Source organism: Phoca vitulina, unplaced genomic scaffold (genome assembly GCF_004348235.1).
Source record: "Phoca vitulina isolate PV1807 unplaced genomic scaffold, GSC_HSeal_1.0 scaffold2, whole genome shotgun sequence".
Classification (NCBI taxonomy): domain Eukaryota; kingdom Metazoa; phylum Chordata; class Mammalia; order Carnivora; family Phocidae; genus Phoca; species Phoca vitulina.
This window is the reverse complement of record NW_022589705.1, coordinates 83,846,019-83,862,800: the sequence shown is the minus strand read 5'-3', so window position 1 is coordinate 83,862,800 and position 16,782 is coordinate 83,846,019. Positions and strand designations below refer to the sequence as shown.

The window sequence follows — 16,782 nt, the reverse complement described above, 5'->3', positions numbered from 1 at the left end:
GGGGGGGGGGGGCGGGGGGGGGGGGGGGGGGGGGGGGGGGGGGGAGCTGCATGGCTGGTTTGGGTGGTTCCCAGGCTGGTGACCAGCCTCAGGCAAGAGGGAAGCCTCTGGGGGTAGGACAGCTTCTCCCCTGGGCCCTCTGGGGCAGATTTCTCAGGGAGATTATTCTGTCACTTTCTTTGAGTTCTGCTCTGCCTAGAGACCGGAGCTGCCAGGTGCAGTGAGGAGCCAAGCCTGGGAGTTAGGAGCCCCAGATCCCACCCTGGCTCCTCCACCAACCAGCTGTATGAACTGTAAGCAGGTTCCCAAACCCCCTGAGCCTCGGGTTTCCTCCCCTGCAGAACAGGGATGACAGTGCCCACAGAGCCCACCTCGTGGGCAGCCTGAGCTATCTCACATAGGGCCCGGGCAGATAGTAGGTCAGCCATCCTAGGCTGACCCCAGAGCCAGGTCTTCCTATCCTGAGGAAGGGTCCCTAATACGGAGTCAGCACTCCCACTGTGACAGCCTCACCTGACCTCCGGCTTCAGCCCAGCCCTGCCTCCCCTCTGGTCTCCTGCCCACCGCTCTCTCGTTCCCTCCCACCACCTTTGGGCACCTCCACTCCCCAAATGGGAACTCACCTGTCGTCCGTCCCTCAGTTGCCCCTTCAATAGACTGTCCAGGGGGAATGAGACAATGTTGTTCAGGTTTTGAACCTGGAAAGAGCAGAGACCCCCCATACCCCACCCTGGGTGACCATATGTCCAGCCCCAAGGGGCTAGGACACAGCATTGGGAGGCAACGGATGGCACTGGGGGGAGAGGAGGTGGGGGGGAAGAGAGGTGAGGGTGGAGGGTAGCAGGGGTGGCGGAGTCGGTCTCCCATAAGAGCTGTTACCCCCACCCGGACTAACCGGCCTCATCACCTCCGAGCTCTAGGAACATCCACGGTCAGTCCCATCTCTGGCCCTTTGCCTCGAGCACCCTCACCTGTCCCCTCAGACCCCAACTCTGAAGTGCCCATCTGTCATTTGTATCCGGCTAGCTCCTTGTCTCCCCCTATCATGTGGGGAACCCTTCTGTGGTAGTATGGGGTAAACAAAGGGGTCAGAGCTGATCAGAGTACCCCATCCTTGGGTTGTAGTGATTGGATCAGGCACATGATTCAAGCCAGCCAATCAGGATCCTTCCTGGAACTTTCTGCCAAAGTCATGGGAGAAAGACTTTCTTCTGGCAATATTGTGAATCTGGGTCTGCTGGGCCATCTTGCCCACCGAGCAGACACAGAGAGAAACTATCTACGAGAAAGAGAAGAAGCCTAAAGCCAGTTGCATACCTGGATTTCCCATTACAAGGGCCAATGCATGCCTTGTTTAAAAAATCCTAGTTTGAAAAAAAAAAATCCTATTTTGAATTGAGTCTCTATCATTTGGCAGCCCCAACTGCCTGTCTGATATTTCAGCTCACCTTTCAAGGTACAGCTTGGGTCTTCCCTACTCTAGGAAGCCTTCCTGATTGCTCCTACCCATGGCCTATGCTGATCTTCCCTTGTCATTTTTTTTTTAAGATTTTATTTATTTATTTGAGAGAGAGAGAGCATGCGCACAAGTGGGGGGAGGGGCAGAGGGACAAGCGACTCCCCCGCTGAGTGTGTAGCCTGACTCGGGGCTCGATCCCAGAACTCCGAGATCACGACCTGAGCCGAAGTCAGACACTCAACGGACTGAGCCACCCAGGCGCCCCATGATGCTCCCTTTTCTGAACTTTGGCAGCACCAGGCCTCTGACCCAACTTGCTGGGTTCTTGAGTTTGTGCCGCACTGCTGGTCATGCTTGGTGTCGTCCCACATCTCAGTTCCTGCCTCCCCCACTAGACTGTGGCTCTCTAAGGCACAGCCTGACTCTTTCCTGTGTCACCAGCCCCCAGTACAATGCCCAGTACAGAGGAGCCCCTCAGCAAACCCTAGTTTGACCGTTACAGGGGGAGGAGAGATAAAGACAAAAGCAATCACTAATTCAGTTGAACTCAAACACTAAAGACCTACACAGAGGACAGTGCGAGAGGCCGTGCTATGCAAAGAGATATAATAATGACAGATGCAATAGTAGCAAACACTTCCTGAGTGCTTACTCCGGAGTAGGCACTTAACTTGTGTAAGCCTCATTACAGCTCTGTGAGGTGGGTAACATTATTAGCCCAATTTTAGAGATGGGGCCCAGGCAGATTGAGTGACTTGCCCAGAATCACACACCTAGAGAGCAGCAGAGCAGGGATTCAAGGTCTGAGTCTAAGTCCAAGGTCCGGGTTCTCAACCAGCAAGCAAACTACCTGGCAGAGGTGATGTAGCCAGGGACTGGGCAAGGGAGGGACTGGAGCCATGAAAGCCAGTCCACAAGCCATGGAGCCGGGAGAGAGCTGGGCTTTCCCGAGGGGCTACACCCAGGCTTGTGTTCAGATGCTGGAGATAGACACCCTGGGTTCAAATCCGGTGATATGAGCTCGGGCAAGTTGCTTGACCTCATGCCCTAGCTTCCTAGCCCGTAAAGTGGGGATAATAGTAAAACCAAACCCACAGAGCTGTGCTCCAGGATTCGATGGGTTAACCCACGTGAGGTACCGAGAACTGTGCCCGTTTGTGGGAAGAGCTCGTATCTCAGGAAAAAACCTCAGGCAAGAACCTGAGGACACTGGGCAGGTGCAGGAGCTAAGACGCTTGCTGAGGGGAGGTAGGTTCCAGGCTTTGAGGACACGGCAGATGCAGTTGGGAAAGCAGAGGACCGGGAGGGTTCAGGGGAGGTGGTGGCATGAAGAGAGGAACCCCAGAGTCTGCCTCCCTTCTCCCAAACTCTCTCCAGGGAGCCCTCTCTTTGTGGGGCTCTTCCCCTCTGTGAGCCTCCCTCTGCTGCTGGGTACTCACCAATGAAGAGAAAGAGGAGGGCAGAGATGGAGGGACAGCAGGAGAGAGAAGATGTGGGGTGGGGAGTCAGAGAAGAAGAATGCAAATGGGAGGTCAGAACTGGAAAGGGATCTGGCTCGTTGGTCAAGGTCAAGGGAGACTAGAGGTCCAGGGCAACCCCAGACAGTCAGGTTCTTAAGCCCACTTGATTTACCCCGAGCCTAGGCTAAGGGCTGGCTGAGAAAGGAACAGGGCCTCACCAGGTTCTTGAAAAGTGCAGCCACCTCGCGGGTGAACACGGCCAAGTTCAGGAAGCCAGTGGACAGCTCATGACTGTTTTGGGACAAGTGACTGTTGCCTAAGGACTCTATAGCCTCTCGGTACTGCTCCTCATTCTCCACGTGGCCTGTGGAGGTAGGGAAAGGCAGAGTCAGTTCCTCGCTGGGGCTGGGGAAGGGGCTGCTTGGCCAGGCTGGGCATCAAGCAGGCTCACTCACCAAGGCCGGAGCTGTGGATCGCCCGCACAGCCTTCTTTATTCTCTGCAAGATGGCCTGGTCTCCTTCCAGGATCTGGAAGCAAATGCAGACAGAGTTCAGGGATGCTCAGCTGGGAGGGGTGCCTGAATCCATCCATGACTCCACCCTTCAGACACACATATAAAGTTTCTTCCCTGGGGTCCCCTAGCCACCCCCAAACATGAACAGACCACCTTCTTCCACCCAGACCACATAGGACACCATAGATCAGTCATACCATTCCAGGAAGACCTACAGACTTTTCTCCCCAACTCCAATGCAGGCCAAGTAAATGTAGCGATTCCGAGGCATGTGGTGTAGTGGGGAATGCCAGACCTGGGTTTGAAGGCTGACTCTCGTACTACCTAGTGTGTCGATCTAGACAGATCTGTTAACTTCTCTGAGCCTTGGGTCCCTTATTTGCAAAATGGAGATGATACTATGGGCCCCTAGAGGTGAAGAGAGAAGTAGTGATCTGACAAATATATACAAAAGTGCTTAGCAAAAGACCAGAGAGCACGCGGACATCTCTGTATTCTCAAAGACAGATGGAAGAATGCTTGTTCATCAAATCCGGGGCTCAATAAGCCGAAGGGGCCACACTCAACCCCGACTGGAAAGAATTGGGGGGGGGCGGCATCAAGCAACCTTTGTGGATTGCAGAACAGACAGCAGGTGGTGCGGGAGGCCAGGAGATGTGATGGGGAGAAGCAGGCCTCACGGGCCCGGGGGGGCGGGGCTCAGCCGGGGATCAAAATCTCCTCTTTCAGTGGGGTGCAGAAGCTCCAACCTCATGGACCCCTTACGAATGCTTAGTGAAGGTGGAAATTATAGAACATTAGGGCTGAGAAAGGCTGACAGAGCCACCGATGAGGAGACTGAGGCCTAGAGAGGGCAGGGCCTGGCCCAGAGCCGCTGCTTCAGCCACACACCCATCCCCCTGGCACAGCCCCACCTATTTTGTCCGGTGACTAAAAAGGGATCAGAGTTTATCTCCAAAGAGTTACCTTCAACGTGACAGGAGTTAGCAAACACATTCGGAAAGGATACGCACAGGAGGGCACGCACAGGGCAGAGCTCGGGGGCAATGTGGCGTGTTCTCCGAAGCCTTGGGCAGGTGGGAAGCCTCGGGAGGGAGAGGGGTCTGGTTTTGAAGCTCAGCTCCAGCGCCCAGATGATGTGTGACCCCCCCCCCAGCAAGTTGCTTCCTGATTAGCTATCTATACAATGGGCGGAAATAATGCCTCCCTCTCAGGGCTCTTATGAGGATTATATGTATGAGACGATGCACATAAAGGGCTTAGCTTGGTGCTGAGCCCAGAGTGTGTCCTCAAAGAACAGTACATATGATCATTATCAGCACCTGCTGCTGCTGCTAGAAGGGGCCATCAAATTCTGAGTCCTGTTCCTACAGGGACTAGAAAGCTAACATTCTCCTCCCTGAGTACAAATTTCTTGTTTGGGACGTGTGGTTTGGGGACAGTGGAGGCCCATCCCAGGGCTGAAGAAAAAAAGTCAAGGAATTAGGGAGATGGGGGGGGGAAAGGAGGCCATATCTAAATCAGCTAAAGAACTCAGACACTCTACCAGAGAAACAAAGACAAAAGGGGAGAACTAGGACATCACTATAGTTCCCAAAGACCCAGACGAGTAAACACGCATTCGCCAAAGCCCATGATCCTCACCTTGAGACTTGAAAGGGAAAGCTAAGACATGATTAATTTAAGGAGTTCTCACTTTACTCCAATAGACAGTGCAGATCACAGATATGAATGAATTCCAAAGAGACCTAGAAAACTCCTAGAAAGGGGGCTCCTGGGTGGCTCAGTGAGTTAAGCCTCTGACTCTTGATTTCGGCTCAGGTCATGCATGATCTTGGGGTCCTAGGATCGAGCCCTGCGTCGGGCTCCATGCTCAGTGGGGAGTCTGCTTCTCTTTCTCCCTTCCCCCCCCCCACCGTGCACTCTCTCTCAAATAAATAAAAATAAAATCTTTTTAAAAAGAGAAAGCTCCCTAGAAGGCAGATCCATGTGCCTAGCATACAGAAAATACCCAATAATTATTTACCTAAATGAAGGATGTTTTGCAAAGTCCTGGGACATGGACCTGAGAAGTCTATGTCCATGCTCTAGATACTTTTCGGGGAGTCTCCCCACCCCATGACACCTACTCTTGGAAAACTGCCCTCCTTCCCTCTAGAGGTGGATCCTTTATCACCTTGTTTGTTCTAGCCAGAGTTGACTGGACCAGGACGGACACCTGACCCAGGCTGACCCAAACAGCTTCACCAACTGAGCCAGCGAGGTGCCCCTCAGAAATATACATTTAAGGTTCCTTCATGTATTTTGTGACTCGATAAATTTGGAATTGGGCTCTGGGAAGCTGGCTAATTGATCTGAAGTACTTAAGCTGGGACATCTTTCCCACCATGCGCAAAGAGAAAAGAACAAAGTAGATGTATAGAAAGAAGCAAATGAGACCCATGCTGCCCCTGAAAAGCAGAAGAAAAAGGCTGCTCTGGTTTCTGGCAAATCTCCAGATCCCAAACCCTGAGAGGCTCCTCCACACTTCCTGTCCTTGGGTCTTCATGAAACATCCCTGAATGCACCCAACAAATTCCCCTTCGTGCTTAAGCTGGTTTGAGAGGATCTCTCTTCCCTGCAGTGTGGCAGAGACGGCTGGTTGGCTCCCAGTGTCCATTCTCTCTTCTTCCTTAGTAATAAGAACCCTGACTTTTCAGATGGCCACTCGGTCACTCACAGTACAGGCTACACTTCCCAGTTTACCTTGCAGCTGAATGTAGTCATATGACTAAGTGCTGACCTATGTCATATAATGGATATTTCATTTGTTAGCTTCCAGAGTATTCTTAAAAGTAAGGGAGAGGGGCACCTGGGTGGCTCAGTCGTTAAACATCTGCCTTCGGCTCAGGTCATGATCCCAGGGTCCTGGGATCGAGCCCCGCATCGGGCTCCCTGCTCGGCGGGAAGCCTGCTTCTCCCTCTCCCACTCCCCCTGCTTGTGTTCCTGCTGTCACTCTCTCTCTCTCTCTGTCAAATAAATAAATAAAATCTTAAAAAAAAATAAAAAAGAATATGCCTTAAAAAAAAAAAAAGTAAGGGAGAGACTACACACCCATTAAAATGGCCAAAATCCAAAACACCGACACCACCAAATGCTGAGGAGGATGTGGAGCAACATGCACTCTCATGCGCTGCTGGTGGGCATGCAAAATGGCACAGCCACTTTGCTAGACAGCTTGGCAGTTTGTTACAAAACTAAACATACTCTTACCATATGATCCAGCAACTGCACTCCCCGGTATTTACCCAAATGAACTGAAAACCTATTCCCACATGAAAACGTGCACGTGGATGTTTAGAGCAGCTTTATGCATAACAGCTAAAACTTGGAAGACAATGGAATATTATTTAGCACTAAAAAGAAGTGAGCTATCGAGTCACAAAATACATGAAGGAACCTTAAATGTATATTTCTGAGGGGCACCTCGCTGGCTGAGTTGGTGGAACATGTGACTCTTGATCTTGAGGTTGTGAGTTCGAGCCCCATGCTGGGTGTAGAGGTTACTTAAAAATAAAATCTTTCAAAAAATGGGTATTACTGTGTGAAAGAAGCAACCTGAAAAGGTTACATACTGTCTGATTCCAAGTATGTGACGTTCTGGAATAGGCTAAAGAATGGACACAATAAAAAGATTAGTGGTAGCCAGCAGAGGGAGGGATAAACAGGTGGAACATGAAGGATTTTTAGAGCCGTCAAACTATTCCGCAAGATACTGATAGTGGATACATATGTCACTATGCACTGGTCAAAACTCATAAAATGTACAACGCCAAGATTGAACCCTAACGTAACTGTGGATCTGGGGTGATATGGACGTGTCAGGGTAGGTTCACTGATTCTAACAAATGTACCACTCTGGTGTGGGACAGTGATAATGAGGGAGGTTGTTTGTGGAGTAGGAGGTATGTGGGAACTCTGTACTTTTTTTTTTTTTAAGATTTTATTTACTTGAGAGAGAGAGTGAGAGAGAACAAGCGCACGAGGGAGGGGGAGGGAGAGGGAGAAGCAGACTCCCCGCAGAGCAGGGAGCCCCACATGGGGCTCGAACCCAGGACGCTGGGATCATGACCTGAGCAGAAGGCAGACGCTTAACTGACTGAGCCACCCAGACGCCCCTCTCTGTACTTTCTACTCAATTTTGTTGTGCACCTAACAGTGCTCTAAAATATGTTTTGTTTTTTTTTTAAAGATTTTATTTATTTATTTGACAGAGAGAGACACAGCGAGAGAGGGAACACAAGCAGGGGGAGTGGGGGAGGGAGAAGCAGGCTTCCCGCGGAGCAGGGAGCCCGATGCGGGGCTCGATCCCAGGACCCCAGGACCATGACCTGAGCCGAAGGCAGACGCTTAACGACTGAGCCACCCAGGCGCCCCTAAAATATGTTTTTTTAAACAAAGAGGAGGGGCGCCTGGGCAGCCCAGTCTGTTAAGCGACCGACTCTTGATTTCTGCTCAGTTCATGATCTCAGGGTCGTGAGATGGAGTCGCACGTCGGGTTCCATGCTGAGTGCGGCGCCTGCTTGATATTCTATCCCTCTCCCTCCACTCCTCCCTTCAGCCCGCACGCTCTCTCTCTCTCCCTCTTTCTCCAAAATATAAAAAATAAAAAATAAATAAATAAAGGGGGAAAAAGAAAAGGAAGAAAGGAAAGGGTACCCTCTGTCATACCTTTCTCCTGGCTAGAATGCATTTGTGATGTCTAGAGCTCAGGCAGCCATCTTGGACCATGAGGTAGAAGGTACATATTGTGGATGGTGGAGCAACAAAGTAGTAGCCTTGTCCCTGGTGACTGGGGAGCCACCCTATCAGCCCTGGACCACTTATCTGCAGACTTCTTTTATATGGAAGAGAAATAAACGTCTATCTTCTATGAGCCACGTGATGCTGGGTACACTTACTTGTGACTGAAGCTAGCTCTGGCTGGTACAGGCAGACAAGTCACCCAATGACCAACAAACTATCGCTCGATGCCCTTGTCAGACATGTATCAGGAAATGGCTTCCTGGCAAGATACCATTCCTGCCCCTACCAAAGTTCACACAGCTATTCATTCATTCATTCATTCATTCAACTAGTTATCGAGTGCTTGCTATGCATTTGCACTCTGTGTAAAAGCCAGTCTCAGCCCTCCAGGGATATCACTATCTAAGAGGAGAAAGAGCCAAGTCAATAGATCCCTGCAATGTGATTTGGGCCATAATGGAGGGTGGACAAGGCAGCCGCGAGCCCAGGGGAAGCGGAACCGCGTCTGCTTAGGGGGAACAGGGAAAGCTGTAAGCTCTGATGCTGACCGTGGGCGTGGGACAGGCAGGAAAGAGACTAAGACTGCACCGTGAGGTGGTGTGCGGAGTGCGTGGTATAAACGGTAGGACTGCCAGAGGAGGGAGGCTTGCTCTGGGAAGAACGGGAAAGGAGAGGAACATGGTCGGTATGTTCCTTCCTTCATTCATTCGTGCATTCATTCATGCATGCATTCATTCGTTCATTCCAACAAGGATCTACTTGTGCCTATTTTAGCCAGGCATGGCCCCTTCCTTCAAGAGGCTCCCAGACATACAAACACGGAAGTGCCCGAAGTCGCACAAGGAGGGGAGAATTCTAATCACGCTTTTCTCAAGAATATATCTGAACATTCACACTGGGGTATAAATGACTGATAGCATCTATCTACCCTCTATGATATAATGCAGCAAAGACTTAAGCTGAAGAAATATAGTTTTGTTTTTTTTTTTTTTTTAAAGATTTTATTTATTTATTTGACAGAGAGACACAGCGAGAGAGGGAACACAAGCAGGGGGAGTGGGAGAGAGAGAAGCAGGCTTCCCGCGGAGCAGGGAGCCCGATGCGGGGCTCGATCCCAGGACCCTGGGATCATGACCTGAGCCGAAGGCAGACGCTTAACGACTGAGCCACCCAGGCGCCCCTGAAGAAATATAGTTTTAAGGAGAAAATGCAGATCATAGTCTGGGGATGGGAAGGTATCCGGGGAAAGGCACCGTGGTTTCCAGAACTGTGATGATGCTACTCCACGAGGAGTCACAGCTGAGATTCTAGCCCCAGTCTCCCCAAAACTACCTCCCTGGGCGATATTAGCGCAGCAGTTCTCCAAATCTCCTCTTCTTTAAAATACGAGGAAAATAATAGAATGTGGGGGGGCGCCTGGGTGGCTCAGTCGTTAAGCATCTGCCTTCGGCTCAGGTCATGATCCCAGGGTCCTGGGATCGAGCCCCACATCGGGCTCCCTGCTCGGCGGGAAGCCTGCTTCTCCCTCTCCCACTCCCCCTGCTTGTGTTCCCTCTCTTGCTGTCTCTCTCTCTCTGTCAAAAAATACATAAAATCTTTTAAAAAAAAAAAAATAATAATAGAATGTGGGGAGAAAATCCATTCTCCAGTTACCCTCAGAGTTACTGGTGAAGCTTACGTGAGATCCCAGTCATGGCAGCACGTGCCAAGGCTTGAAGGATTTGGAAAATATGAGTATGAAAATCTTGCTGTGGTTTGCTTTCTGCCTCTATGAGATCAGCCCTCATTCCCCATGCCTGAGACTGGATAGGTGAAAAAAATAGTCTCTGGATTCAGGTGGGTCTATTTAATCCTCAAAGTGGGGTCTCCGGACCAGCAGCATCAGCATCACCTGGGACCTTGTCAGAAATGCAATTCTTCAGCTGAATCAGGAAATCCAGGGGTGGGGCCCAGCAATTTGGTTGAACAAGCCCTCCAGGTGACTCTGATATATGCTAAAGTCTGGGGATCACTGGCTAATTCTACCCTTGAGACGCAATAAATCATCACAGCCAAACGTATGGGGCTGGCCCCAAACTACCTGGTTTTGAATCCAGCTCCCTTAGGTACTTGCTGTGTCACTTCTCTGCACCTCAACGTCCCCATTCCTGAAATGAGGACGGTAATAGTTTCTACTACAAAGGGTTGTTGGGGAGATGAAATGACTTCACCTAGGTAAAGTGCTTAGAACACTATTATTATTTGACAGCTAATAATGTTACCTATTCCAAAACTAAACTGAACTTGGCTAGGAATTTCTCAACCTTCCTGGAGCTAATTAAAGATCCTCTCTCCACCCTGCAAGGATCCAGCTCAGCAAGAGGCGTGAATGACAGGTGCCGAGGGGCCACTGGGAAGACAAGATGGTACATGTGAACACCTGTGCTGCATCAGCCATGGTACTTGTCACCCTTCCAGCCAGCCTCTGAGGTAGGCATCCCCTCTGGCATTTCAGAGATGAAGCTGCTGGGGGAAGGAACGTGTCCAGGGACGGTCAGGTCGTATAATGCCAAAGAGTGGCAGGACTGTAACTGAAACCCAGGTCTGGCCACATCCAGGGCTAATGTTCTTTCCCTACCACCAAGCTGCCCCACAGACGTTCAGGGACATGGCTTCTTTGTTTTTTTTGTTTTGTTTTGTTTTTAAGATTTTATTTATTTGAGAGAGAGAGAGAGAGAGAGAAAGAGTGCACACAAGCAGGGGGTAGAGAGCAGAGGGAGAGGGAGAAGCAAACTCCCCGCTGAGCAGGGAGCCCGATGTGGGGCTCAATCCCAGGACCCTGGGATCATGACCTGAGCCGAAGGCACACGTTTAACCGACTGAGCCACCCAGGCGCCCGACATGGCTTCTTTGATCCGGGGACTGGCTCTGCCTCTGAATCTGAACCCCAACTCAAGCACCTCTACCATATCCCCTCACCATCCCTCAAACAGGGATGGGGCAGGTAGAGACCTGTGCCCAAACAATAGGGTTGACAGCCGTGCCCCAACCACAAATACTCCACAGGCTAGCCTACTGAAGAGAACATAGATTGTACAAGCTGGACCACAGGAGGATTCCTAGGCCTGAGAGGTAGAATTTAGGGAGACAGAAACAAATTTCAGCTCAGAGAAAAAAGTTCCCAAGGAAGAGTAAGCGACCCTTGGAGAGAGTGAGCTCCCCACCACCTGAAGTATTCAAGGGCTTCAGGTAGTAGAGCACGACTCAAGCACTGGAATTGGGATTAGCAGTGATGGCCATTTAGAGTTCTCTCAAAGCTCAGAGTCAATGGCTCCAGGCAGGAGCCTGGGCAGGCATCGGGCAGAGGCAGGGGAGACACAAGACCGTCAGGGATATGCCAAAACTTGGAAAACCAACCGAGTCCTTTGGGCAGCCTTGCCTGGCGGGCCCTAGACAAAGCCTGAATGCCCGCTGGTGGCACTGCCCTTTGTGCCCCTACCTCCCCCGGCGTGCCCCCACCCCACAGTGCTCTGGCTTTGATTTGTGTTTTCTGCAGGCAAAGACTACAGATGGCAGCACTAGGGCCATGCCCAGCTGCCCTGCTTGGAAGGGCCTTCTGCATGCCCCCCTTCTGGGTTAGGATTCATCAATAGGACCCATTCTTCATTCCTGTGATTTCCCAGAGCCAGCTGTGGTAACCATGGCGACTCAGCCAAGGGAGCAGAGCAGCAAAAGCTAAGGCCTTGGGAGCTGCTGATTAAATTTCACCATTAGACATTCACTCCTTTGGACTATTATAATATGGGGCATAGGCACCACTTTTGTGGCATCATTAATCCATCTCAGTATTTTTCCCATTGACCCTGGATTTGGTTCATCATTCTGCTAAGACTACTCTGCAGGTAGCCTCTACCAATTAAACTAGAGTGGGCACAGGAAATGAAAAATCATTTTCTATCTTTGCTTTGGACCATGATGTTGTCCCCCAAAGGACTAAATCATGGAATATTAGCGATAATCTAACATTACCTCCTCATCCTACGGACGGCAGAACAAAGGCTCGGATGAGTTTCTTGCCCCAGGTCTCATTGGAAATGCAAACAAACTAAGGAAAGAATACAAACCAACACTTTTACAGGGCTTTACAGTTTGTAAAGCAGCTTCACATCCATCCTGTAAGAATCATAGCACCCCAACAAGGCAGTTGTTGCTTTTCTTCCCATCCGGCTGAAGCATCAGTGAGGCCCAGGGAGGTGAAGGAAGTTGCCTGACCTCACACAGCCACAAAGTAGCAGAGATGCACCTGGGACCCAAACCTTGAGACACTAACCCCCTGTTCGTTTCTAGTCTGTGGACCCCAGACCCTGGACATCCACAGAGTTACTCCCCGGGCCCTATGAAGCCACACTTACAGGAAGCACTAGAGACCAATAAAAAAAAGCCTCACAGGTTAGCATGACCACATTCCAACCTGTATGCAGCTGTTATGATCAATAAGACACAAAAGTCTTTAAAAGCATTCTCGAATTCATGGTGGAGCGCCTGGGTGGCTCAGTTGGTTAAGCATCTGCCTTTGGCTCAGGTCATGATCCCAGGGTCCTGGGACTGAGTCCCACGTCGGACTCCCTGTTCCTCGGAGAGCCTGCTTCTCCCTCTCCCTGCTTGTGCTTTCTCTTTCATTCTCTCTCTCTCAGATAAATAAATAATTTTTTAAAAAAGCATTCTTGAATTCATGGTAACTTTTTGTCCTTTTCCAAATTTCTCAAGCAATACTAAAAGTATGACTTTGTGGGAAGGTCAATGAAACTCTGACATTAAAAAGGGGTCCCCCCGTTGGGGTGCCTGGGTGGCTCAGTCATTAAGCATCTGCCTTTGGCTCAGGTCATGATCCCAGGGTCCCGGGATCGAGCCCCGCATCAGAGTCCCTGCTAGGCGGGAAGCCTGCTTCTCCCTCTCCCACCCCCCCTGCTTGTGTTCCCTCTCTCGCTGTGTCTCTCTCTGTCAAATAAATAAATAAAATCTTAAAAAAAAAAGGGGGGGGTCCCCGCGTGAGGGGGCAGAATCTTGGCTCCTTTGAGCTTTCATATCCACAAAGAAGATTAAATTATATGTACTACATATTAAATATGAAAATTAAAATACTATATTTTAACGAGTAAGCCAAGTTACACCTAAAACATTTAACAAAATGATATATAAAATGAAAAAACAAAACAAAACAAAACACCAAAACAACAACAAACCAACCCCATACAAAAAACTTCAGGGGCTTCTCATTTCTACATCCAACTACTAATGTATGGGAAATGCAGATGGAGAAATTCGTGAAGCCACGCCTGGGGAATGCGGCAGTGAGCACAGACCATGTGAAACTACAGAAAAAACCACTGGTTTCTTTAACAAGGGGATCGCAAAAAACGAAACAAAAAACGATGGAGGAGAAATCATAAGGGGCTCCAAACACACACTGACAAATGGCAATGCATGGACCTTACTTTGCTTTTTAAAACGTTTTTTGGAATTTAAGCAAATTTTTGGCATTTGCTTCAAAATAAGATGAGAGTCGGGGAAGCAGGTGGGGATGTGGTCAGGGCAGGACTGGGTCACATGTAAATGGAGGTTGTTTATCATTTTGTTCCATCTCTGTGACAATTCCGAATTCTCCATAAAGTCAGAAAAAAGGGCTAGTAGATGAAAAAATAAGATTGGGAAAATATTAATAGTTGTTGAAGCTGGGCGAGTCTACTTTTGTGTATGTTTGAAAAGTTCTACAGTAAAGAGTTAATACAAGAAGACAAGGGGTCCTTCCTTCCTTCCTTTTTTTTAAGTAGGCTCAATACCCAGTGTGGAGCCCAATGTGGGGCCCAAACTCGTAACTCTGAGATCAAGACCTGAGCTGAGATCAGGAGTCGGACGCTCAACTGATTGAGCCACCCAGGCGCCCCGACAAGCGATTCTTATATTCAGAAAGGTAGGGAACCACTGCAACTAAGTTACTGAAACTAGCCCTTGACACCTTAGTATGTGGGACTGATTCTTTTCAATGGATAGCTGTCTGGGTATAGCTTTCGACAAGGGGAATGGGATGGAAGAGTGGGTTTGGAGAAGTTGGCCTGAGGGAGCCAGGGGCCTGGGGCGCAGGGCCATTGGAGGGCAAGGATCAGGTGGAAGGGTCTTTGAGAAGCAGGCAGGAAGGGGTAATGGCTGACCTGCTGGCTAGGGGCAGCTTCCACGCTCCGTGGCCTGATTACAAAAGGGCACATAAGTGGAAAGAGCACAGGATGTGGAGGCAGGTCTATTCCAGACCCAATTTCTCACTCACTCGGAGACCCTGAGCAAGGGTCTCTCAGCCGTAGGCACTCTACCTGCAAAATGGGAATGACAGTCACCTCTGCTCCAGTCACCCCCCCACTGAGAATCAAATCATATAAAGACCGGGGAAGTTTGTAGCCCATGCAAACTTGAGCTATCCTGTTCATGTCAGGCTCTAAAGTTTGCTTTTTCCCGTCCACCTGCTCAACCACCAGATCCAGAGAAAGGCAGGGAGCCCCACTGGGCCCTTCCTGGGTGGCCAGCAAGGAAGGGAAAGGGTGGGACTGAGAAGTATTTCCAGCATCCCACCTCCAGGGCAATCCCAGCTCAACTCCACACCCTTAATGGTGTCTGCTCGGGAAGCTCAAATCTGCAAACCTGCCCCTCTCCACCCAGTGGGACAGAGGGAGGAGCTGGGGTAAGGTCTCTAACGAGTCACTGGCACATAGTAACGAGCTCATTCACACATACTGAGCGCCTAGCTGTCCCCAAGGCCCCGCATGGGTGCTGGGGAGAGAGGGATATCAGCTCGGGTCCTGCCCTCAAGGTGCCCGGTGTGGGAGACAGGACATGATCTCGAGCAGCTGAGGAGGCCCTGGGGGAGCCCAGAGCAGGAGAGAAGCCTGTGTGGGGACACAGACAAAGAGTACCCACCCCATGCTGAGATGAAGTGATGCTTCTCCAGGGCCTTGAAAAACAAGGAGACACTGATGGAGCAAAGTGAGACAGGAGAAGACGACTTTAAGAGAGGAGAGGTGCCTGGCCAAGTCCCTGGGTAGGAACGCTTCCCACATTTGGGGACCAGCCAGGAACTTCCCGGAGCAGCACTTACCAGGGCCAAGGGGGATGCGGTGAACAGTGAGGCCTCAGGGCCGAGAAGGGCCCAGAATGACCCACTGGAAGACCAAGCTCACAGTGAGAGCTGAGCAGATGCTTTTATTAAGTCATCTCTATCCCCAACGTGGGGCTCCAACTCACAACCCCAGGATCAAGAGTCGCGTGCTCTACCACATGTGACATACTTTGTCCCATTTCATGTAATCCTGTCAATAACCCCAGGAGGTTTTACAGATGAGAAAACTGAGGCCCAGGGAAGTTTTGGTATTTGCCCAGGTCGTAAAACTAGTAAGTGGTGGAACTTAGACTTACACCCCGGGTGTCGGGCTCCGGAGTCCATACTTTTAACCAAACTCCTAGGTTTTACCCCACAGGTGAAGGGGAGCACCCGCAGGGCTCTGGACAAGACAAGAGTGATGTGGTAAATTCTTATGGTAGAAAGATCAGCTCTAGGGCTTGGCTGCAGACCCGTGTCCAAGTGGGAGAAAGGGGTGCAGACTCATTCTCCAGGCACGACAGGGTGATGGGGAACACAGCCCAGCCCAACCCAAAGCTGATCACACACAACAGGAAGGACTTGGATTCCAAGGTCCCAGAGTGAGTCTACTTACTAACATGAATCCAACCACCCCCCCCTTCTCACTGAGTGATCACGTTGGGGCAGACAGTTTATGTTTACCTCATTTGTTCCTCCCAACGGCCCTGAGAGGTAGTTATTATCCTTCCCATTTTACAGATGAGGAAACCAAGGCTGGGGTAGATTAGGCACCTGGCTCAAGGTCACGTAGGCAGCTCCAGGAAGTGTAGAGTCCTTAATTTCCAGAGCCTTCTCTCACTATCATGCTACAGCAAACCATGAGGTGAATCCCACCCGGCTGAGCCTGTTATCTCTGTGAGCACTTCTGTGAAGATTAAAATTAGGCCATATTTTTTCTTTTTTTTTTTTTTAAGATTTTATTTATTTATTTATTTATTTGGCAGAGAGAGAGAGAGAGAGAGAGCACAAGCAGGGGGAGCTGCAGAGAGAGAGGGAGAAGCACACTCCTCGCTGAGCAAGGAGCCCGATGTGGGGCTTGACCCCAGGGCCCTGGGATCATGACCTGAGCTGAAGGCAGACGCTTAGCCGACTGAGCCACCCAGGCGCCCCTAGGCCATATGTTTTTCTAACAGTGGATGTCAGGCATCTTGAGAGGTAATGCAGAAACATTTTGAGGGAAGGGAAAGGGACTGAATTTAGGCCTGCCTCTGCCACTAGCCCCTCTGTGTGCCTCTGAGCACGTTCCTTCTTCTTGTGCCTCAGTTTCCCCATCTGTACACCTTAGAGTTGATGGACATGAGTGCTAAATCCCTTTCCAGGTCAATGTTCTGGGACTTGGAGTCCTGTTCATCGTATCCTGCAAGGCTGCTCCGACCTCAGGCGCCAGCGAGAGCACG

General features: G+C 50.3%; 1 protein-coding gene across 1 annotated transcript in view; it reads right to left on the bottom strand.

The window, feature by feature from the left end:
- The window catches only part of ASAP3 (ArfGAP with SH3 domain, ankyrin repeat and PH domain 3), a 48,377-nt gene that overhangs the window by 19,469 nt on the left and 12,126 nt on the right, over window positions 1–16,782 (bottom strand). The window contains 3 exon segments of the mRNA XM_032391428.1: window positions 624–698; window positions 3,138–3,283; window positions 3,375–3,447. Of these exon segments, the coding sequence (XP_032247319.1) occupies window positions 624–698; window positions 3,138–3,283; window positions 3,375–3,447 (294 nt within the window).